This window comes from Bubalus bubalis, chromosome 20 (genome assembly GCF_019923935.1).
Source record: "Bubalus bubalis isolate 160015118507 breed Murrah chromosome 20, NDDB_SH_1, whole genome shotgun sequence".
Taxonomy (NCBI): Eukaryota; Metazoa; Chordata; class Mammalia; order Artiodactyla; family Bovidae; genus Bubalus; species Bubalus bubalis.
In genome coordinates, this window is record NC_059176.1 from 68,070,088 (window position 1) to 68,094,441 (window position 24,354).

General features: G+C 37.4%; 1 protein-coding gene across 8 annotated transcripts in view; it reads left to right on the forward strand.

Moving 5' to 3' along the window:
• The window catches only part of UBE3A (ubiquitin protein ligase E3A), a 95,954-nt gene extending 90,499 nt beyond the window's left edge, over positions 1 to 5,455 (forward strand). For all 8 annotated transcript variants that reach the window (XM_025271698.3, XM_025271695.3, XM_044932905.2 and 5 more), the window contains 2 exons: positions 2,410 to 2,553; positions 3,540 to 5,455. In XM_025271698.3, coding sequence (XP_025127483.1) covers positions 2,410 to 2,553; positions 3,540 to 3,660 — 265 coding nt within the window. In that variant the 3' untranslated portion in view covers positions 3,661 to 5,455. The remainder of the gene's footprint in view (positions 1 to 2,409; positions 2,554 to 3,539) is intronic.
• Positions 5,456 to 24,354: the final 18,899 nt, after the last annotated feature.

Here is a 24,354-nt window from a genome sequence, read left to right on the forward strand (position 1 = left end):
TCTAAGGAGACAACTATACTCTAAAAACTGTAAGATCCTGATGAAAGAAATTGAAGATGACACAAACAGGTAGGAATACTACATTCTTGGACTGAAAGAGTCAGTGTTGTCAAAATAACTATATTACCCAAGGTAATCTACAGATTCGATGCAGTCCTACTTATCAGATTACTAGTGGCATTTTTCACAGAACTAGAACAAAAATTTTTAACTTTGTATGGAAACACAGAGACCCCGAATAGCCAAAGCAGTCCTGAGAAACAAAACTGCAGCTGAAGGAAACAGGCTTCCTGATCTCAGACTGTACTCCAAAGCTTTAGTAATCATAACGGTTGGTATTGGGACAGAAACAGAAATACAGGTCAATGAAGCAGAAAGCCCAGAGACACCTGCAGTCAGTTAATCTGTGTCAGAGGGACAGGAGTGTAATGCAGAAAAGACGGTCTCTTCAATAAGTGGTACTGGGAGAATGGGACAGCTACATGTAAAAGAATGAAATTAGAATATTCTCTAATTATACACAAAAATAAACTCAAAGTAGATTAAAGACTTAAGATATGTACTATAAAAATCTTAGAGGAAAACATAAGCAGAACACTCTTTGACATAACTTTTAGCAATATCTTTTTGAGATAATGAAAATAAAACCAAAAAGAAGCAAACGAGAATTAAACCTAAAAAAAGCTTTCCTCAGCAAAGGAAACCATAAGCAAAACAAAAAGACAACCCACATAATGGGAGAAAATATTTGCAAATAGAAAAGACTAATAAAGGGTTAATCTCCAAAATATCCAAACAGCTCATGCAGTTCAATATCAAAAAAGCAAACAGTCTAATCAGAAAATGGACAGAACCTGAATAGACATTTCTCCAAAGAAGACATACAGATGGGCAAAAATCACATGACAAATGGTCAACATCACTAATTATTAGAGAAGTGCAAATCTGAACTACAGTGAGGTATCACATCACACAGAGTGGCAATCATCAAAAAATCTACAAAAGATAAATGCTAGGAGAGAATGTGGAGAAAAAGGAATCCTCCTACACTATTAATAGGAATGTAAACGGTTATAGCCCCTTTGGAGGATAGTATGGAGGTTCCTTAAAAAACTAAAAGAGCTACCATATGATCCAGCAATCACACTCCTGGGCATATATCCAGAGATAACCATAATTCAAAAGGATATGTGCACCACAGTGTTCTTTGCAGCATTATTTACAATAGCCAAGAAATAGAAGCAACCTATATGTCCATTGAGAGAGGAAATGGATAAAGAAGATATGATACAAAAGAATATTACTCAGCCATAAAAAGGATGAAATAATGTCATTTGTAGCAACATGGATGGACCTGGAGATGATCACACTAAGTGGAGTAAATCAGAGAAAGATACATCATATATCAATTATATATGGAATCTAAAAAAGAAAATGATACAAATGAACTTACAAAACAAACATACCAAGTGAAACAAACTTAATGGTTACCAAGGGGGAAAGGTGGGGAAGGGATAATTCAGAAGTTTGGGATTAACATACACACACTATGTATTAAAGGGGGACTATGTATAAAAAGGGACCTACCATATGACACAGGAAACTCCACTCAGTATTTCATAGTATCATGAGAAAAGAATCTGAGAAAAGATGGATCTATGCATATGTACACCTGAAACTGTATATGTTAAATTTATGGATACTTTATTATTGAAAGTATAGATTTCAGTTGCTCTTTTTCAAGATTGCTCTTAATGAACTTGCATTTTGTTTTTAGAGTAAATTTAACAAGCATCATTATAATGTGACTTCTATCACATAGGTTTTAGGAATGCCAGGGATTAGATTATTCTCAGTATAATTGCATATGATACATATATCAGAATAAGCCCCAAGTCCCCTTCCACAGCACACATACTATTGATAAAAGTATTCTCGTTTATATAAACAATTGTGTCCTTTTGTATTAGTATTTTTAGGTATGAGGGGTCTTGTGTTTTCTTTTGTCCCTACTCTCTGTCTGACCTTCTCCCCTTGAAGTTACTATGTAAGGCTTAAGTAGAGGGACATAGCTGTCATCTTCAGTTCACAGGACTTTGGTTTTGCCTTTTGTTTGTTACTGACTATATATTTACATTTGGTGTAATTGTTTCATTTTGTTGTTGCCAGTTTTTACTGTTGCAGATAATGTAGCGATGAACAAAAGCTTTTATATTTTTGAAAATAGTTTTCTTAAATTTGCATGAGTGGAAGTCCTAGCTCCTAGATCCCCAGAAAAGAACCTTCATGCTCTTGATATTGACCTCCAAGTTACCTCCTATTATGGTTTTAATGCAAATCACAAACTTAAATTAGTGCTAGCAATAGTGAATGCCAAACTAAAATCGGTATTTTATCTTTTCTCATTAGGGAGTTCTGGGAAATTGTTCATTCATTTACAGATGAGCAGAAAAGACTCTTCTTGCAGTTTACAACAGGCACAGACAGGGCACCTGTGGGCGGACTAGGAAAATTGAAGATGATAATAGCCAAAAATGGTCCAGACACAGAAAGGTAATTATTAAATTGTGACTATATACTGAAAACCTTGGCTTCCATATTATTACACATGTGTGATCTATCCAGAAGCTTCTGAGCACATTTGCAGTTTTTAATAGAAATTTCCAAGTCACATAAAATGTTAGTTTAGCCAGTGCTTTGCTGCTAATGTTCAAGAAAATCTTTAAACACTGGGCAGGTTAAAAATTACAGAGTTCACTTGATTTGAAATTTTACAACTTGGTATGATTCTTAAAGTTTTCGGTTGAGAATTTTTTTAATTGAAAGCCACATTATGTCATCTATTTAGAATAGTCAAGTTGAGGTTCACAAGATTGTTCAGCCCTAGATTATGCTAGTACCACCAATTTCAGTGTCCTAACATTAGTCGTGTTTCCTCTACTGTGCAAGTTAACATTTGGTGTGTAGTGGCTATATATGAGCAGTAGTATATTTAATAATTTAAATGTATAGAAACATTTCTTTCAGTGTTCTACTTGATTTGATATTAATGTAAATTTATTATCAAATCAATTACATAGTCATCCAGGAATATTTTGAATAAGCATTAAAGAGCCCAGACTGAAATTTTGAAACTGAGATTTGAATATTGTCTTCACTTAATGTTACTACTCAGTGATTTCAACTCTACAGTGGGGAAACTGACAGCCTGTAGGTTTACTGTGAGAAAGTTTAGTTAAATGAGCTCTCAGGGTTAAGAACCTATTAAAACAGTATCTGGTATGTGGTAATAACTTTGTGGATATAATATGTTATCATCAACCATCATCATTATTAGCACTGAGTAATTTATGAGGTAAAGATAAACTGCTGTTTGGTATCTGTATGGCAAAATCAAAGTTTATCTTTATGACTTGCATTAATGTGTACTGTGCTTTGCAAACCATCTCAACGTATATACCATCTAAAGTAGGATCATTTAGTACTGAGCATATCTGCCATGACTTATTTTCCTGTTTTTCCCCTTTCTCTCTATATAGGTTACCTACATCTCATACTTGCTTTAATGTCCTTTTACTTCCGGAGTATTCAAGCAAAGAAAAACTTAAAGAGAGATTGTTGAAGGCCATCACTTATGCCAAAGGATTTGGCATGCTGTAAAAAAAACAAAAAATGGGAAGAAAAAGAAAAGAAATTTAAAATTTTAATAACTATAACAAGAGGGATAAAATTGGTGGTGGTGGTGTCCCAGTACAAAAAGGCTGTTAAATAGTGAGCCACAGTAGTCACCTATGTCTGTGCCTCCCTTCTTTATTGGGGATATATGGGCTGGAACAGCAGATTTCAGCTACTTATATGAACAAATCCTTTATTATTATTATTATTTTTCTTTTTTTTTTGCGTGAAAGTGTTACTTATTCTTTCACTTGTATGTACAGAGAGGTTTTTCTGAATATTTATTTTAAGGGTTAAATCACTTTTGCTTGTGTTTATTACTGCTTGAGGTTGAGCCTTTTTGCATATTTAAAAATATATACCAACAAACTACCCTCCCAAGGAAAATATTACCACCATTTGTAGACCATGTAACCTTCAAGTATGTGCTATTTTTTTGTCCCTGTATCTAACTCAAATCAGGAGCTGTATTTTTTTTAAACAATTTGCTTTTGAAACTTGAAGTCTTGAAAACAGTGTGATGCAATTGCTGCTGTTCTAGTCCCCAAAGAGTTTTCTGTGCAAAAACCTTAAAATCAATAAAGATGGAAGGGAGAACTTGGAATGTTTAACTGCAGCCCTCAGAACTTTACTTTAGTAACAGCACAACAAATTAAAAACAACTCATGCCACAGTATGTTGTCTTCATGTGTCTTGCAATGAACTGTTTCAGTAGCTAATGCTCCTTCTTAGTATATGGAAGGACAGGGATTTGTTGTTGTTGTTTTAAGTTTATTGGGGAAAAGTGCATTTGGCCAAAAGAAATGATAGTCAAACCCTTTGCAAGAAAGATAAGTTTGTTGTTTATTATAAGCGTAAAGCATGTGAAAGTGCACTTAAATTTTTTATTCTTTGCTTATTAACCACATTTTAAATAGACAATCCAAAGTCTTCCCTTCTTGTCGCTATCATCTTATCCAGTCAGCCATTTTATCAAGGCACATGATCAGTGTTGGAACATAGTGGAAAGAATGGCTATTGTGCCTTGTTTTACTTAATCATACAGTAAGCAGAGACTTGGAAATGAATGGAACTGTTACTCTTAAGTCCTATTTACATTGTCTGTCCCCAAAGATTAAAGTTTATTTCAAAAAGTGTTAAATACTACTTTCACGTACTGTGGAAAAGTACAGGTAGATTTAAATTACTAGACATTCAGAAGTAAGTAGTTTCCCCTTTCTGGTCTTCTGTGTCTGTGATGTTTATTTCTTTTACTGCAATATAAAATAAAAGGATTATGTATTTTTAACTGAGGAGAGACATATTGATATATCCTTTTACTACAAGTTACAGCTAATGTGCTGAGCTTGTACCTCGATTGTTTTAACTGACCATGACAGATTAGTTTAATGATTTGTTTGAAATTGGCAGGAAAAATACAGCTTTCAATCATCAGAAGGGGAAAGAGGATGTCTTTCAGAATTATTTTAGTTCTTTTAGTAATTGAGACTTAACTGTTATGTACCATAATGCTAAATAAAACAGTGACATTTTTCACCATAATTTAGTGGAAAAAGAAAACATTGCTTTCCATATTGTGATAAGGTAACATGGGGTTTTTCTGGGCCAGCCTTGAGAACACTGTTAAAAATACATACACTACCTTGATTCAAGGGACCCTCATGCTGCTACAGTCACCTTAGGAGGCCTCTCATTCCTGTGCTTCTTGTGTATAATGAAAGTGAGAATACGAGAAATCAAATACTCTGGGGGCTTTTTGTATAATAAATTCGTGAAGAAATTTGTGTTCTTCAGTTTTCAAGTTTTATTATCACTACAGTATTGAAGTTATCCAATTGTAATCACATCTGTGTGAAGTTTTTGAATGGTCATTGAGTACAGATCATCAGGTATAGAATTCATATCAAATAGACTTTTAACAAACAGTTGAAAATAAACCTACCCTTGAAAATATTCTAAGAGAAAAGTTCATTGGTTGTCCAGACTACTTGCTCTCACTTTCAATATCTGTTTGTCCTGGGCATATTACCACTTCTTTTCTCATTGCCTCCTTTCCACTACTGTCTACAAAGTTTTCACTGAACAGTATCTTAAGCAAGAGGGAACAAATAGAAATTTTGACTATAGTGGTTAGTCCCTCTATCCCAGATGTCATGTTATAAAGTACTCTTTCTCCCAGATCACCGGGAAACTCTGGAGGAAATAAAAAACCAAAAACTAATTGGTTTTCCAGATGAAATATACAGTTTCTCCTTCATACCATCATTATAGAATATCTCAAGCATACAGTAAAGACACGGCCTGTGACCAAACTTTTCTGGAGCCTGGTAGCTTTGGCCATTGAATTGGATTTCCTACCCTATACACCTTTACTGGGCTCTGCTTAATTGTGTGATCAAATCCAATGACAATTTCTGTAGCTTTACTTTGGGATACATACTAACTAAGGAGGGAGATACATGAAATCAAGCTTCAAATAAAACTTGCTGATGGTATTCATTTCCCTATCGGTACACATCCATCTTATTAGAAAGGAAGGATGAGTGTAACCTGGCAACATCACTCAAAGAACTGTGCTGGGATTTCAGGCCCTTTCAAGGGGTTTTCTCAAGACTTTCATGCAGACTCAGAGGAAGGTAGTCTTCCTAAGGCTACTCCATCTGTAGTCATGATTCCCTTAACCTGTTTACCTCAAGTATCTTTTTTGACCCTCCACCAGCCTCTAAGGACCATCTCTTATATTCCTGCCCCTTCCCTGAGCCAATAGAGGATTCAAAACGCAACTTCTACTTCCTCTCTTTTCCTTCTTTTACCCACAGTGTTAAGTGTATGGAGAATTTCCTGGGGAGTCTAGAGAAGTGCAGTCTCAGTTTTTTCTTTCTTTACTGTTGATATCCAGTAGTTGGCATTTGTTAACCAATTGCAGGATGATTTTGGTGCAGATGTGCCCCTGTGAGAAATGCTTAAAACTTTTGCTATGCCACTAAAATACCTCTCCTGAAAGATTCTTAGAGCCTCCTCTTGAGAAACTCTGTTGCCAGTGAGAACTCTAACCTTGGCAGCACCCTGAACTTGGTTCAGCTGCTACCCTGTTCCTTTTTCAGTAGGGTGGATACTACTGTAATTCTAAAATTCTGACCTGTACTTGCCCAGTTCTGTCGGGTAAACCTCAACCACTCAAAAAGGTTGTTCTCCAAAGCCGTGTCTTCTGCTCAGACTCTACCCCCAGAATATCTTTCTGGTATCTTAAAATCAATATACTTCAAAATGGAACTTTTGTCTCTACCTATCATTTATTGTTCCTTAAAAACATCCCTTTTGACTCAGTCTTCAGAATCCCTCACCCTTCAATTGTCACAGCTTGTATCAATTGTTTTCCCCTCTCCTTCATCATACTTCCTTTCGACCTTGACAGTATTCTCCAAACTTTCTCATTCTTCTAGAACACAGTTTTGTTAATTTAAATATCCTTTGCTTCAAAACTTTTTCCCCGTTGAGGAAATCTGCAAGCCTGGTATCCGCAGCCCTCTGTAAGCTTAGTTCCACCTACATTTCCAATTCTACCATCAGTTACAGGCATCTTTCCCTGCATCCCCACCCACATCATCATGCTGTGCTTAATCATTTCATATTTCTCAAGTAACCTTAAAGGCCAAAACTTAAAAAGCCCCTCACCCATGAATTCATCAACCTCCAGAATGTCTCTGTAACTTAATAGCAACTTCATGGTAGTACATGCACATTGAGCAATGAGGAGTCACTGGGATTTTTTTTTTTTTTTTCCCCCATAACCATTAACGTGGCATGTGGGCAGGTTCATGGGGAAGATTGTTTATCTTTGTTCCTGTCCCATATAGTAGTTGCGTAATAACTTTGTTGAAAGGACGAGCGCTGTTTTTTCTAGTACCTCGTCAGTCACCACCTGAATGATTGAAAATGACGGCTTGCCATTCAATGAAGCAACTCGGTTTTCACCAAAGATAGCCTCTGTCTCCTGTCTCCTCGTTATCCTACCCCCAAAAGGTTTTATTTTAAAATATTTGAATATTTATTGGCTAAAGAACTTGTTCCTGGAGGAAGTGAGTAACTGGTTCTGTCATTTCAGCCTGTGAAAAGAAAATTACTAAAAGGGAAAGGATGAAATGGATCAAGTCCTTGGAAGCAAGATTTCTGTGTGACTTCCCCAGTCCTACTTTTCGGGAGGTGCTCTGGCAACCTATAACCTCTGCGTGGTCAGCCTCTGTGGCTACACTCCTCTCCCGCTGGAGATGGGAGCAGGTATCTTACGTCATCCTGCTGTTGCCAAACCCTTCATATCAAGGAGCTATCCGTGCTGAATGCTGTGTTTTCTGTAGTAAAGCACTCACCATGATGAATGCCTGGTTTGCCAGAACCTTGTAATTACTGCTACAAGTCAACCCTTAAGTTGGGATTCTTAGATTCAGCTGAACAGGACCGTAGGACAGGAATAATTATCCTGGCTATCTTTCAGTCTCCAGCAAACCACAGAAAATGCGATGGGCATGTGTCAGTGAGCAGTGCACAGTGACTGAGGGCACAGCCTTCAGAGTTGGATGATGGTCTCAGTTCCGTCTGGCCCTGCCCATCCTTTGGCTTGGATTAGCATATCCAAGCCTATGTATATCACTGATGGTTATCAAGACTCAGTGAAGTTGAGACACAGGTGCTACCTGTTGCAAGACAAGAAGGAATTCATTGAGAGGTTGAAGATGTTTGTAATGATTTCTTTTGCAGGATTTGACCCTTCCTCATCTATCTCAAAATGCAGGAGGGGTGCTTTCTTTGATTTTTTTTTTTTTTAATTAGGATCATTCATATAACAATTCACTCCTTTAAAGTGTACAATTAGTGGCTTTTAGAATAGTCACAAAATTGTGTGTCACACTATATAATTCCAGGGCATCTTCACCACTGCAAAAAAAAACGCTTGTATCCATTAGAAGTGATTATCTTTTCCCACCTTCCAAGACCTAACCACTAGTCTCTTTACTTGTCTGTAGATTTCCCTATTTTGGACAGTCCATATAAATAGAACCACACACAAGGTGCATCTGTGTTGTAGCATGTATCAGTACTTCATTTTATGAATAATATTTCAGTGTATCAATATATCATTTTTATTCATTCACTTGATAGATGGTTGTATTGTTTTCACTTTCTCTTGTAAATACACTACCACGAACACTGTACAAGAGTCTATGTGGACATAAGCTTTCATTTCTTCTGGTAATGTACATAGTGAATTCCTGGGTCATCTACCCAGTCTTTTCAAGGACCTGCCAACTGTTTTCTGAAGTGGTTGTACTTTCTTGTAAGCATCTTGTGAATTCTAATTTTCCACATCCTGGCAAACATTTTGAGTCTAGCCTTCCTATTGGGAGTGAAGTGGTATCTCGTGGTTTTGATTTGCCTTTTCCTAATGACTAATGATGTTGAATATCTTTTCATGTGCTTTTGGCCATTTGGTCATCTTTAGAAACATTTATTCAGAGACTTACCCTATATTTGTCTTTATTATTCAATTCCTTATTCTGATACAAATCTGTTACCAGATAAGTCATTTGCAAATATTTTATTCCATTCTTTGGTATTGATGGTGTCCTTTGAAATACAACTTTTGAATCAGGGATGTTGAGTCTTCCAACTTTGTTCTTTTTCAAGGTCATTTTGACTATTGAGGGTCCCTTGCAGTTCTATGTGAATATTAGAGTCAGCTTATCAGTTTCTTCAAAATAGACATCGAGAATTTTGACAGGCATTGTGTTGAATCTATAAATAAATTTGGAGATTATCACTAATTTGACAATATAGAGTTTTCCAACTCATGAACGTGGATGTCTTTGGATTTATTTAGGTCTTTAATTTTTTTATTGTTATTTTTTAGATTTCAGTGTACAAGTCTTGATTTCTTTGGTTAAATATTTTCCCAAGTATTTTATTCTTTTTTGATGATATTATAAACATAATTGTTTTCTTAATTTCATTTTTGGATCATTCATTGCTAGCATATAGAAATGCAATGAAAAGTTTTTTGTATTGATCATATGTGGCTTTTCCTAACTAAATGTGATTCCTAACTTTTGATTCTTTTGTATTTTCTATATACAAGATCACACATCTGCAAATTTTTTCCCTTTCACTCTGGATACTTTTTTTCTTTTCTAAGTGCCCTGGCTAGCACCTCTAGCACAATATTGAATATAAGTGGCAAGAACAGACATCTTTATCTTAGTACTAATTTATAAGGAAGGCATTTAATTTTTTACCATTATTGAGTGTCATGCTAACAGTAAGTTCTTCATAGATGCTTCAGGTTGAGGAAATTTTCCTTCTATTCCTAGTTTGAGTGTTTTTATCAGGAAAAGATACTGGATTTTGTCAGATGCTTCTGCTTCTGTTGGGGCTCAGTTGGTAAAGAATCCGTCTGCAATGCAGGAGACCCTGGTTCAATTCCTGGGTCAGGAAGATCCCCTGAAGAAGGGATAGGCTGCCCACTCCAGTATTCTTGGGCTTCCCTGGTGACTCAGCTGGTAAAGAATCCACCTGCAGTGTAGGATCTTAATCTGCTTCTGTTAAGATGGTTATGAGTTTTTGTCCTTTATTCTCTTAGTAGGGCTATATCGGTGCATTTTGGTATATTGTACCAACCCTCCGTTCCTGGGGTTTTGCAGGTTCATGGTACACAAACCTTTTAATATGCTACTGAGTTTGGTTTGCTAGAATTCTATTTAGAATATTGCTGACTAAAGGGCATATCTACCAGTGATGAGGCTGAAATGTGTATTTCCCATAGGCCACATGTGGTCACTGTAAGAGACAGGTCATGGGCCATCTGACCCTGCACAAGTAGGTTTCCTGTTCTGGAGCCAGACAACCAATATCTGAATACCCTCAGAAGCTGTGAGAAGAGGAGAAACTGGAAGTGACCAGCCGAGCCAGACGCTCTCATTTGGGATTCCCTGAAGAGTTAACCTTGTGAAAGAAGGCCATTCACTCCCACCTCTCTGAAGGCTCAATATCTTAACAACAGTTGCACCAACTGGATAAGGCAGGATATTTTTCTCTAGATTTCCTCCCTTCCAAAAGGGCCAGAAACAGCTTTTGAGTGAGAAGGAAGGTAACGTAACGAAGAGCCTATTTCAGGCCTCCCACCCAGAAGCAGCTCTGAGCAAGAGTTGCATTTTCAGTTAGGAGAGAGAGTGGCATTTTTGATGTTTCACTAATACCCAGAAAGTAGATGCTTTGCTTATTATCTGAAAGTGACCAGAAAAACTACATATCTGAGGTTTCATTCCTGCTTGGAAAAACAAATCCAGAGCCAGAGCAGACCAGCAAAAAGAAAAAGTTTTGCTTAGCTGCACCATCACCCTTATTCGCTTCCTTTCTGTCACACATGTGCCTTATTATTTAGTAAATCTCATTACTAAATTAGTAGATCTATAGGAAGGACTTAGGTACTCTTTGGATGGATCTCCAAGGGAGATCTCAAACCTGCTTCTAGTCCTATTCCAACTGAAGTGTGAAGATTTTCTGTTTTACTAACATTTACCAGGTAAATAGAATTCAATACAAATTGAATGCTAATTTAATACCAATTGAAAACTGAAGGCTAAGCAGTCCTGAGTGTTCACTGGAAGGACTGATGTTGAGGCTGAAACTCCAATACTTTGGCCATATGGTGCGAAGAACTGGCTCATTGGAAAAGACCCTGATGCTGGGAAAGATTGAGGGCAGGAGTAAAAGAGGACGACAGAGGATGAGATAGTTGGATGGCATCACCAACTCGATGGACATAAGTTTGGGTAAACTCCGGCAGCTGGTGATAGGCTTGGCGTGCTGTGGTCCATGGGGTCGGAAAGAGTCGGACATGACTGAGCGACTGAACTGAACATACCAATTGAATGCTAATCATGTTGCAGGTTTGCTGGAGGTTTCAGGTTGGTTTCACAACCACTTTGTTCAATCAAGGAGTCTTTTTATGGGGAGACTGAATCTAGTGAACCAGATATACATAGAAACCATTAAGGGTTATAGAAGTACATAAAAATACAATTTGGACAGAGAATTCAGATCCAAAAATTGTCCAAATAGAAGGTGAAGGATTAGTTGACAGGCAGACAAGAAGGTGTTTAGTATGCCTGAGTGTCAGATTCAAAGGGATCAAGATTGGATTGGAATGGAAGGCAGGTCAGAGCATGAAAAGCCTTGTAGACCATACCAAGAGCTTTGAATTTTGTTTTGCAGATATCGAAATACAAAGATAATTCATTTTGCTTTTTTTGTGTATCTTACAACATGGAATTGGAGGAATGTAAGTGTCATGCAATCTTGGTACCTAGGAGATTTTGCCAAGTCGTTCAGTCATGTCCAACTCGTTGTGACCTCGGGCCATGGGATTCTCCAGACAAGAACACTGGAGGTGGATACTTTACTGTCTGAGCCACCAGGGAAGCCCAGTTAGGAGATTATTGCCATAATTCTAGTTATATCCCCAGGTTTATAAGCCTGAGGACAGAAGGGTGGGGATGTTCTAAGACATGTTTGGGACTGGGATTGGGTGACTGATTCGATATTCCAGGGAGAGAGAGGAGTCAAATATAACCCATGTTTCTGATTTGCATGACTGGGTTGGTGGTGGTGGTGTGGGATCTACAGGGAAACAGGTTTTGGAAGGAACATTAATACCATTGGGTCATGTTTCAGTTGAAGTGTCTGAGAAATATACAAGTGGAATTAAAAGGCACAGAGGCAGTTAAAAAAATACAAATTTAAAGAAAAGCCTACAAAGAAGATTTTAAATGTATGGTTTTTCAGCATAGATGTACCCTTAGGGAAAGGTCATAAAGGGAGGAAGAAAGAACATGGACAGAGTCCCTGGAAAATGTTAGCATTTCAGAGTTAAACAAGAAAAGCAGTTCCCTTATTTGCTCATTTTTATCTGTGCTTCACTAGAAACCAAGCCTGATGAGGGCAGGAAGTTTGTCTTGCTCATGGCTGTGCCCCTAGTACCTACAGCAGAATGTAAACAAAGTTCATTAAGCTGCACAACAAACCAGGGTGTCTCAGAAAATCCTTCCCATCCTCTTCCCTGCTATCCTTTGTACCTTGTTGACACCCTCCCCCACTGTAATTCTTAACACAGTTTTTAAGGGCCCACATTGTGTGTGTGTTCATTTACTGTCATCTCAGGAAGATATATCAGCTGAGTGAAAATATTTCAAAACTGTTGAGATGTGATATATATTAACTTGCAAATCAATGCCTAGCACTGCTGGGTTTGGTCCCCTTACCAGTGAATCAAGAAGTTCACAGAAAGTGAGATCATATCTGTTTCCTGAGGCAACTGAGAAGGCAGATTTGCCCTGAAAATAATCGCCAAGGGCAGGAAATAACCACCAATGCTTCAAGCTGAGACTGAGCAGGAGAATCCCAGCTCATCATAACTACAAGTGTATTCTTGGGCCTGTCAAGTGGGAAGTTAGCCCATTACCTAAAAATGCATTTCAGAATTGTCCCTGTGTGCTTGCATCTTGTACCCAAACCCAAAGAAAATACCATGTGCCTTAAATATGTATTTTTAATAGGACTGAAGTATTTTTCAAATTTAAACTGTAGTCTCCAGAAAAATCATACTTCCAAAACACTTTTCACAGGGTATTATTTTGCTTACTTCATTATTGCCTAACTCATTCCTTAAATTCTATTCCATAACAGTAGAAGTATATCTGTTTTCCTCATCCTGGTGCTCAGAATATATTTTTCAAATGAATGTATGAATGAAATTATGCTTATAAAACCAGAGAGACTGATTTATCAATTGGACTTCCAGATCTCCACAGAAGCTACCAGTAAAAGTAGTGTAACAGCTGTTCCTGCATGTGAAGAGCTTTTCTGGCATTCAGATACTCCTCACACCTTCCCACTGTTCAGTAACAGTACCACCTTATACTGCTCTTATGAATGGAACTAGTTTTGGAAAACAATTGAGAGAAACCAGTTTGCCATGTATCCCTAAGAAGGTGGTGAGTAAACAATCACGTCTTCCTAAGTACCTTTAGTTTTAAGAGAGCCTCTTTCCACTGTAGGTCCTCATCCCCACCCCCACTCTAAAATTACACTTATAATCTCATAATTCATATAAGGGTGGCTTTTTTTTTTTTCTCTCATCACCACAACCACCTATGTGCTTTCAGTATTTCTATGCCAGTAACCCATAGAGGAAATTAGTAAAATTCACATTGAATCCACATGAAGTGGATGCAATCATGTGGGACAGTACAGATCACTGCAGTCATCCCTCTGACTGCAGACCTGATTTCAGTGACATTAAGCCTGCAATTATTTAGCCACATGAATTCCACTTACTTAGTGTTGCTGTCATAATGGGACTTAGATACTTATGAAATAGAGAAAAAATATTTAAGGAATATGAAGAATGAAATACGGAGAAAAAATATTTTAAAAATATTTAGCATTATTCATTTAAATGTAAAAGTGCCACTTCTCTATACATTTGCCTCATGACCATCTAATTGATAATGAAGACTTTAACTTCCTTATATTACCTCAGAAAAAAAGTTTGAAATGTTAACCAACCACTGGACTGACCCTGGAAGGACAAAAGACTGATGATGTTTTATTTTGCTCAAGGGCAGCCACCCAACATCTGCTTTTGTGACAAGTTAAAATAATTGTATTGTAGAGGTATAGGGGTAAAAATGACCTGAAAGATCATCTTCTCCAACCCTCATTTTATAGATGAAGAAACAGGTCTCAAGCTGTGAAGCGTTTTGCCCAAGATTACTCTGATCATTGCATTCATATGAACTCAAGAAGCTAGAAAACAGAACCTCTGCCTCCCACTTGATGTTCTTATAACACCTTCAGTTCTCTTTCTTGTTTCAACATTTTTTGCTTCACTAAATGTAGGGAGTCTCCCAGTAGGGCCTACCTGCTGGAGAACGGGGCGCCGAGGGAGAGAGAGATCTCTCCTAGTTTTCAAGTCGACTAGTTTACACTGGTTTGATTTTATTGAAGAAGGTCAAAAGTTAGACCAAGTTTCCTATTCCCTTTCCCTCCTCAAGCTACCGAAGAAACAGATTTGTTAGTTTCCCAAATCATTGTCTTTCACTCTTTTTTTATTTTATTTTTTTTACAGTAAGAGCATTACTGGCAGAAAGTTTCCCAGCAGCATGTTCCCCCTAGATACTGCTCCTGGACGCAGACCTGAAGGCTCGCAAGGGGCACTCTGGACGTGGAGCGGCCCCCTTGCCCTTCCTCTGCCCAGGCGTCTCCACGTGCAGGGCGAGGCGTGACCCAGGGTCCACGTTCTTACTATTAGATCCTGCCTTGGTTGTCACAGTTTTATATAAGAGTTGAAGCATTTTCTCCGTGAGTTCCGGAGCAGTCTTGAGGTCAGGGGTAAGAGTTTTCTTGGTAAGTATTAAGTAGAAGTTGCTGAATGGCAGAGGGGTGGAAAGGGAAAGGATGCCTTAGGAAAAAAGCCGTTTGTTCTTGGTAATGGACTTGCTTCCAATTCGTTTTCCAATCTCTTCAGGAATGATTTTCGGCCCTCTTCCTGCACCCTGTGTTCTGATTCCTGGAGCATGCACTACTCCTTCAGTTCCTTTCTCCCAGGGTCTGTTAGAAGAGTGACCTTGAAAATATGTGGGCTGTGGTAGACTTTGGATTCTGGCCTCCAGATACTTGGCTCTTTCACTCGTGAGAAACTCCTGCCTTAGGTTGACTTGAGCCTGGGTCGGCAGTGCCTGGTCAATTTGCACACCATCCGGGACAGGTGGGTTCTTCCTGGGCTGTGACCATTTCTTCTTGGGGTGCTCTCCACTCCTGTCTCCATAGATTATGTATTTAAGAAACCTGCCTTTCGATTTCCTGCCAATGGCTGGATCCTGGAGATGACTCTGCCCAGTGCTTGATGGCCTACTAGGGACGTCTCTTACGATCCCTTCTCCCCCAGCTGATGGCCTGCTGTCAACAGGGAGCTTTCTCTGTTTTTCTACCTGCTCTGGATTATCCAAAGACTCTAAAGATAAAACCAGAGCTGGTTTCCCCTCCCCTCTGGAGAGAGACCCTCTTATATTTACAGTTCCCCTCTCACTTTCATCCTTGGAGTCTACCTTTAAGGTTTCCCTGGAAGCTGTGGGTGGGTAGAGTCTGTCCTTGCCTAGGCTAAGTCTGAAGGGCATTTTGTTCTTCTCCCCTTCTCTTCTGTTCTGAATTATCGCCTTCACCGCTGCCTCGCTCTCATCCACAAAGGTGGTGGTGTAGTTGGACAACATATTCTTGGAGGTGAGCCGGTTGACCAAGTCCTTGTTGCCTATCAACCGAGCATGTGCCAGTTCTGACTTTTGGAGCTTTGAGTGGCATCGTTTATAAAAGGCTTTCTGCTCCATTAGCCAGGCATTAGCTTCATATTTCTTCATGGAGTCTAGAAAACTTAGTTTCTTTTTCAGCAAATTCTCTTCTTTCCAGTTGAAGGACAGAATTGAGTAGGACTTCTCTGTTTCCATAAGCTTTATGTTCTCTCCAAATATGGAATAGCTCCTGTTTCCCTTATTTTTGGTGTTGCCCAGTAAGCTCTGATGGCCACTCTGTGGGTGGCTTTTCCAGGAGCTTCCCAGCTGGATCTGGGGATCTGACATTTCTCTGCCCACCAGAGACCTGGCAGCTTGTGTTCTGTCAGCAGACCTGTGAGGGTGCTTAGCGATGTGTGGGCACTATAACAAGAAGGTTCTATTCTAGGCTCCAGTGTTTGTTGTTAAGAACTCTGTGGATCATCAAAGACTGAGGTCCTGGGAGGCTTCTTCACTGGCCTGTTTACCACAGGGCCAGCTGCTACCTGGAAACTGTCCCCAATCCAAGGGGAAAGAGGATTGAAGGTCATCCCCCTGGTCTCTCAGTAATAGGGAGCTGAATTAGCAAGGGTAGGGATGAAAGGTCCATGTGATTACTTTTCAATCATTTATAGGTGTTTGGAGATTTCTTAAATCTGGTTCCTTCTATCTCCCTGGTAGGTGGTACTGGGGAAGTATTTAATAAGATTAATAACAGAGATATGAGATTTAGAAGTATAGTCTAGTAGGAGAACATTTATGTAGGTGGTTGAGAAAAGATACTTTTTTACAGTTTTACTGTATGAACCTCTCTAGGATGGAGTTGGTCAACTGGTTTAAAGTTGGGCCCTTTCTTTAACTGTGTTATATAAGAATTTTGTTCAAAAATGAGACTTCCCAAAAGTTTTTTTAAAAGGGTGGCAGTCGGGAGAAGGGGGTTAGAAAGGGGAAAAAGAGACGATAATAAATGAGGACACCTTTGCTGAGAGTACATTAGTTGTTGACAGACATATGGCCCTAACTGTAGATCTCCTCTAGATAGCCTCAGACAGGTCATAGCAAGGTGGGCTACAGAGCCTGCTAGCAGGTGCTGGTGCAGCCTGCAGAAGTCCCAAATTCCTAACCACGGCTCTGGTATTCCTCAAACCACAGCTGCATTTACACAAGCACCTTCAAATAAACTGCTGCATTTGTTCAACCAAGCATGTAGTGTGTTAGTGACCCAGCCACTTTGCAACTCAGAATGTTACTTGCTATGTCTTTTTTTTTTAACAACTATAGTCTTCCTCCCCTTAGGGTCCATTGACTGTTGCCCAAACAGTGTGTAAGTCATCTGTTCCCTGCCTCTTCTCCTGTCCTTCCTCCTCCTGCTTTCCAGTCTTCTTCGATTCTCCTCAAGAGCGGCAGATGATAACCTCTTTTATGTAGATGCTGTGTTCCTGAAATAATGCTGAGCCTTCCTTCAGCACACCAAACTGTCTCAAAATCTTAGACTTCCTCTGTGTTTGTATCCCTTAAAAGACTTACTATTTTGCTAAACTCTGCTGTGTAAAACCACATAGCTTTGATAACTCCTCACCTACCTGGACCTTATCTTTTACTTACATTTAGGGTAAAAGTGTTATTTTTACTAGTAAAATTAAATTGTGTAAAAGTAATTTCTAACTGAGAAACTACTACATGAATTTAAAGGAGTTTTCATGAATTCAGGTTTCCCCCCAAATATCCAGGCCATCCTTCTCCAGCTGAACGGCTATCATTCAGTTTGGAGGGCAGGCCCAGCAACAGGGGTAGATGGATCCATCTAAGCCAGTTGGGATAATGCCACCTGCCTTGCACAGTGACTGGCTTGGGTTGGGGTCTGGCCAAAACCACTAAGGGCCTATGAGATACGACAGAATGTTTGCTATGGCTTGAGGAAAAGAGCATGCTTCTCTTTTGTGAGTTTTAAGAGGCAACAGGCTACCTGAACAAGGAAGCATGTTTTTTCAGGTGCTGTTGATTCCAGTCCTGTCATCAGCCTCCCTACCACCATGCACATGCAGCCTTGAGATGCTGCTGACCCATGGATAGTTGCATGGAGGGAAAACACCCAGATTGTAAGTCACATGGCTGAGCTGTTTCATCAAATCATTCCAGAAGTCTTCAGCTAATAGCATCTTAAATGACATGAGAAAATTGTACTTCACGCTTCTGCAGGGGGACGTGGCTTTCAGAGAATGATGACCCATGGCACACTGTGTAGGATTGTCCCTCTTTCATGTCACTGATCTTAAATAGCAGAACAGCCATCACAATGGTTTGGGTAGTTGGATTGTTTATTGCAACTGGTGAAGGGACTAAATTTACCCAGTTATTCATTTATTGACTGTCTTTTCCTTCTCCTTCAGGATTGTTTCTCCAAGTCTGAGTCCCTACAAGTTAGAAGTGCTATTTTATTTTACAGTCAACAGAGCCCATCCAGGGATAATCTTCAAATATTTAACAATGCAGCACCAACAAATTGGAATAGGTGGCAGCTGTAAACAACTGTTGAAGCTGAGAACCCATCTGTACCTCATACACTACTGCTTTTAATTATAAATGTTTTATAAGCAGTATAAAGTATTATAAGGCTTTTGAAGGCAGACTGTAATAAAGAGGTATACAATAAACCCTAAACCAACCAATAAATTAATAAAGCATAGTTGTAATCAATAAGCCAACAAAGGAGAGAGAGTCATATAAAATACTTCTCATGGGTGAACTGTGTCCCCCAAAAGGATATGTTGAAATCCTAACCCCTGATATTTGTGAATGTGACCTTATTTGGAAATAAGATCTTTCAGATGTAATCAACTGAAGCTCAGATTATTAGGATGAGACCTAATTCAATATTACAGATGTCCTTATTTGAGGACAAGAACAGGACACACAGGGTGAAGATGACCATGTGATGATAGAGGCAGAGATTGCAGAAATGAATCAAAAGCCAAGGATTGCTGAAAAATATCAGAAGGTAGAAGATGCAAGGACTCTCTCCTACAGATTTCATAGAGAACATGACCCTGCTGACACTTTGATTTTGGATGACTAGACTCCAAAACTGAGACCAAAAATATTCTATTATTTTAAGTAACCTGATTTGTAGTACTTTCTATAGTAAACCTAGGAAATGAATACAATACTCAATCCAAAAGAAGGCAGAAAAGGGGGAAAAAAAAAGCAACACCGATAAGACAAATGCAAATCAAATAAGATGATAGACTTAATATTAGCCATAAAAATAATCATATAAAATGTAAAGCATATAAAAACTGCAATGAAAAGGTAGAGAATATCAGATTGGATATTTTAAAAAGACTCAAATAAATATATTACCAGGGATAATAAAGTTTTACTTCATAATCATAAAGAAATCAATTTAATAAGAAGATATAACAGGCCTTCAAAATACTTGAAATAAAAGTTGATAGAAATGCAAGTAAAAATGGATAAATCCACAATTAAAGTGAGATATTTTAATACATATCTTTCTATTATTGATAGAATAAATGGACAGAAAGCAAGGTTATAGAGGACTTTACCACTATTTTTAATCACCTTGACTTACCTGACGTTTCTAGAACACTCTGCACAATAGCAGCAGAATGCACATAATTTTCAAGTGAATAGAATGTTCACCAAGGTAGATCATATTCTGGGTCATAAAATAAGTAAATATCAATAGCAAAATGGTGAACCAGGAAGCTCAGAACTGTTGTTCTCCCGTAGAGACATAAGAGAAGAACCAGAAAACTGGCTAAAATAAGCTTGCAGGAACTCTGGAAGGTGTACAGAAGTCTATAGCAACCAAGCAAATGCTCAGGCAAGGAAAAAAAACACATTCAAAATGGTATTATAGAAAGCTTTACTGGTGTTTTACTCCAAAGCGCCCCACCAACTCCTGGTTTGGTGTGTTCTTGCTTTGGATGAGGTGAAAACTCAGTTCTTAATTCCCTCCTTTAAACTAGAGGGAGCAGAACAGCCCTTATTTGCAACTTTCTAACCTGCCTGGGGGCTATTTGACGGACTGGTCTTTGTCTCACCCAACAGATCTCAGATGGGGAAAAGTGGCAGACACTGATGGTGAAATTTGCAATGATACTACAGATGTGCAACCTCCAGAGCAAGAGATTATGTGTGGAGACATATAACAGACCATTTAAAATTACAGAGAGAAGCTGAAGTGAGACTCTTGAGAAATTAAGACAAGAGAATTGAGAAAGTGTGTAGGCAAGATGCATGCTTTAAGAAGATCTTAAGCTTTTATCTCAGCTGATTCCTAGATTCAGAGAATGCCCAGCTAGTCAGTGGCAGACTGCTTTGGCAACAAAACAGTCTACAAAGACTGGGAAAGCTGTATGTTTTTACAAATGCAAATTTTCAACCAGGAGAACTTACATGGCATACAAAGAAGCATGACCAGTTCAATAAAAGAAAATAAATTAGCAGAAGCCACCTCTGAAGAAGCACAAACATTGGACTTACTAGGAAAAGACTTTAAAGAAATTGTCTTAAATATGCTCAAGTAGCTAAAGGAAAACACCAAAAAATTTTTTTAAAAATAGGAAATTATATATGAACAAAATGAGAATACCAATAGAGAGACAGAATTATAAAGAGGGATCAAAAAGAAATTCTGGATCTGAAAAATACAGTATCTGAATTGAAAAATTTATCAGATGAACTCAACAGCAGATTTAATAAGGCGAAAGAAGAAATTGGCAAACTTGATGGCAGGGCAATTGAAATGAGTCAAATCCGTCAGACAGAAAGAAAAAAGATTAAAGTGAATAGAGTCTAAACCACTTGTGAGCCATCATCAAACAAACCAATATAGACATTACAGGAATCCCATATGAAAAAGAGAGGAAAATTTGAAGAAATAATGGCTGAAACCTACCCAAATTTATTGAAAGACCTAACTCTATAAATCTAATAATCCCGAAAATCTCTGTAGGATAAATTCAAAGAGACTTATGCCAAGACACATTATAATTTGTCAAAAGACAAAGAATTTTGAAAGTAGCAAGAGAAAAGTAAGTCATCATGTACAGGGATCTTCAATATAATTATCAGTTTAATTATTTCAGCAGTAATTTTGGTGGCCAGAAAGCAATGGATTGATACATTTAAAAAACTGAAGGGGAAAACAAAAAATGAAAGCCTGTCAACCAAGATTTCTATACCCAGCAAAACTGTGCTTCCAAAAAAAGGAAAAATTAAGACATTTGCAAATAAAAGCTGAAAGAATTCATTATCATAATACTTGCTCTTTAAGAAATGCTAAAGGCAGTCCATCAGGTTGAAATGAAAGGATGCAAATAATTCAAAGCCATATAAAAATCTGAAGATCTCTGGTAAGAGTAGATACATGGACAAATATAAAAATGTCTACTTAGAATATCTAAAGAACTCTTAACAATTCCACAATAAGGATAACTCAGTTATATAATGAATAAAGTACTTAAATAGACATTTTTCCAAACAGTGTATGCAAATGGCCACCAAATGCATGAATAAATGTTCACCATCATTATTCATTATGGAAATACAAATCAAAACCATGACATAACACCTCACACCTACGAGATGGCTATAATTAAAAAAAAAAAAAATTAACAAATGTTGGTGAGAATGTGGAGAAATTGCAACCCTCACCATTGCAAGTGGGAATATAAAATGATGCATCCACTGAGAACAGTTTGGCAGTTCCAAAAGAAACTAGATATAAAATTACCATCAATTCCTCTAATAAGAATGCCCGAACTAATTGAAGTTTTAAGTAAAAACGTATACACCAATGTTCATAGCAGCACTATTCACAATATTTAAAATGTGGGGAAAATCCAAATGTTTATCAATTAATGAATGGTTAAACAAAGTATGGTATATCCATACAATGTAATATTATTCCATCATAAAAAGGAATGAAGTATGGATACATACTACAACATGGAAGAACCTCAAAAACATTATGCTACATGAAAGAAGTTATATGCAAAAGGCCACGTTTTACATCATTCATATGAGTTGGCAAATCTATGGAGACAAATTACTGGTTGTCAGGGGCTATGAGGAAGAGGAATGAAGATTAATTACTTAATGGGGTTATGGGGTTTCCTTTTAGAGTAATAAAAATATTTGGTGACTAGATAAAGGTGACAGTTGCAAAAAGTTGTGAATGTACTAAATGCCACAGGATTGTGAACTGCATGTTTTAAAATTGTTTGTGTGGGGAATTCCCTGATGGTCTAGTGGTTAAGACGTGGTTAAGACTCTACACTCACTGCCGAAGGCTTGAGTTCAGTCTCTGGTCAGGGAACTAAGGTCCCACAAGCTATGCATTGCTCCCTCACCCACCGCCCCTGCCCCACAGCCAAAAAGAGATTCATTTTATGTGACTCTTAACCACAGTAATAAAAAGTAATACTGAAGGCATACAAAGCATGTTTCCAAGCCACAATGGAATTAAATTTAAAAATTGGTAACAGAAAAATCTATGGAAAATCATGGATATTTGAAATTGGTTACCAAACACCCACATACACAAAAATCAAAAACAAAATTAAGATAAATTTGAATTAAATGAAAATGAACATATAAATACATAAACTTTTGAAAGTCAAGTAATTATTAGGGCAAAATTTATAGCACTAAGCATCTATATTAGAAAAGGAAGGTCTCAAATGGATGACATTAGCTTCCCACCTCAACAAACTGTAAAAAGAACAAATTAAGAGCAAAATAAGCAGAAGAAAGGAAATAAAAAAAGAACAGAGCAGAAATAAATGAAATACAAAACAAAATAATAAAGTAAAATCAATATAACTAAAAGCTAGTTCTTTGAGAAAAATCAGTAAAGTTGACAAACTTCAAGTCAGATTGATCAGGACAAAAAAAGGGAGAAAACACAAAATAACTATTTTAAAGACTAAAAGTGTTGATCTCACTTCAGATTCTATTGATGCTGAAAGGAGAGCAAATGAGTATTGTGAACATTTTGTCAGTGAGTTTGACAACTTAGATGAAATGGTCAAACTCATTCAAGAAGAAATAGATAAACTTGAAGAGCCCTATGTCTATTAAAGTAACTGAATATGTAGCTGGAAAATTATCCACAAAGAAAACTTCAGACACAGATAACTTCCTTGCTGAATTCTACTCAACATTTAAGGAAGAAGTAATACCAATTCTACACAAAATCTTCCAGAAAATTGAAGACGGTAGAATACTTTCCAAATTATCCTGAGTCCAGTGTTACCTTGATAGAAAATGCAGACAGATATTTTTTAAAAGAGAAAATTATAGACCTATAATCCTCATGAACATAGATAGAACAATTCTTAGCAAAATTATAGCAAATCATACCCCAACAAAATATTAAAAAGGTAATATTACAAGACCAAGTGAAGTTTATCCCAGGAAAGCAAGTTTACTTTACCATTTGAATGTCAATCAATGCTATTTACCACATTAATAAACTAAAAAGGAACCCACATATTCATTTCAATAAATGCAGAAAAAGCATTTCAACAAAAATCCAACTTTCAATCCTCAGTATGCTAGGAATAGAATGGAACTTCTTCAACCTGGTAAAGGTAACCTATAACAATCCACAGCTAACATCACACTTACAAGTGAAAAGTTGAATAATTTCTAAGATTGAGAATAAGGCAAATATATCCAATCTGTCAACTTTGATTTAACATTTGTACCAGATGTTCTGGCCAGTCAAATAAAGAAATCAAGCCATTTAGATAAGAAAGGAAGAAATATTATATCATTATTTACAGATGACATGATCATCTCTGTAGGTACTAATTGTTATTAGAACGAATGAGTTTAGCAAGGTTTCAGGATACAAGATCAATATAATAAAAAATTATATTTTATATACCAGCAATGAACAATCACAAATTGAAATAAAAGCTACCTTTTACAATACCATCAAAAATCTGAAATACTTACTGATAAATTTGACAAAAGTTGTGAAAAACATGTATACTAAAAGCTAAAATCACCACTGAATGAAATTTAAGAACAGCTAATACATTAGACATGGGGAGATATGCCTTGTTTATAGGTTGGAAGATTCAATATTGTTAAAATGTCAATTCTCCCCAGACTGATCTAGAGATTCAATGAAATCCCAATCAAAATTGCTAGGAGGTTTTTTCTTGTAGATATTAATAAGGTGGTTCTAAAATTCATATAGAAGTGCAGTGGACCTAGAATAGTCAAAATAGCTAAAAATAACAAAGTGAGTTAACTAAAACTGGCT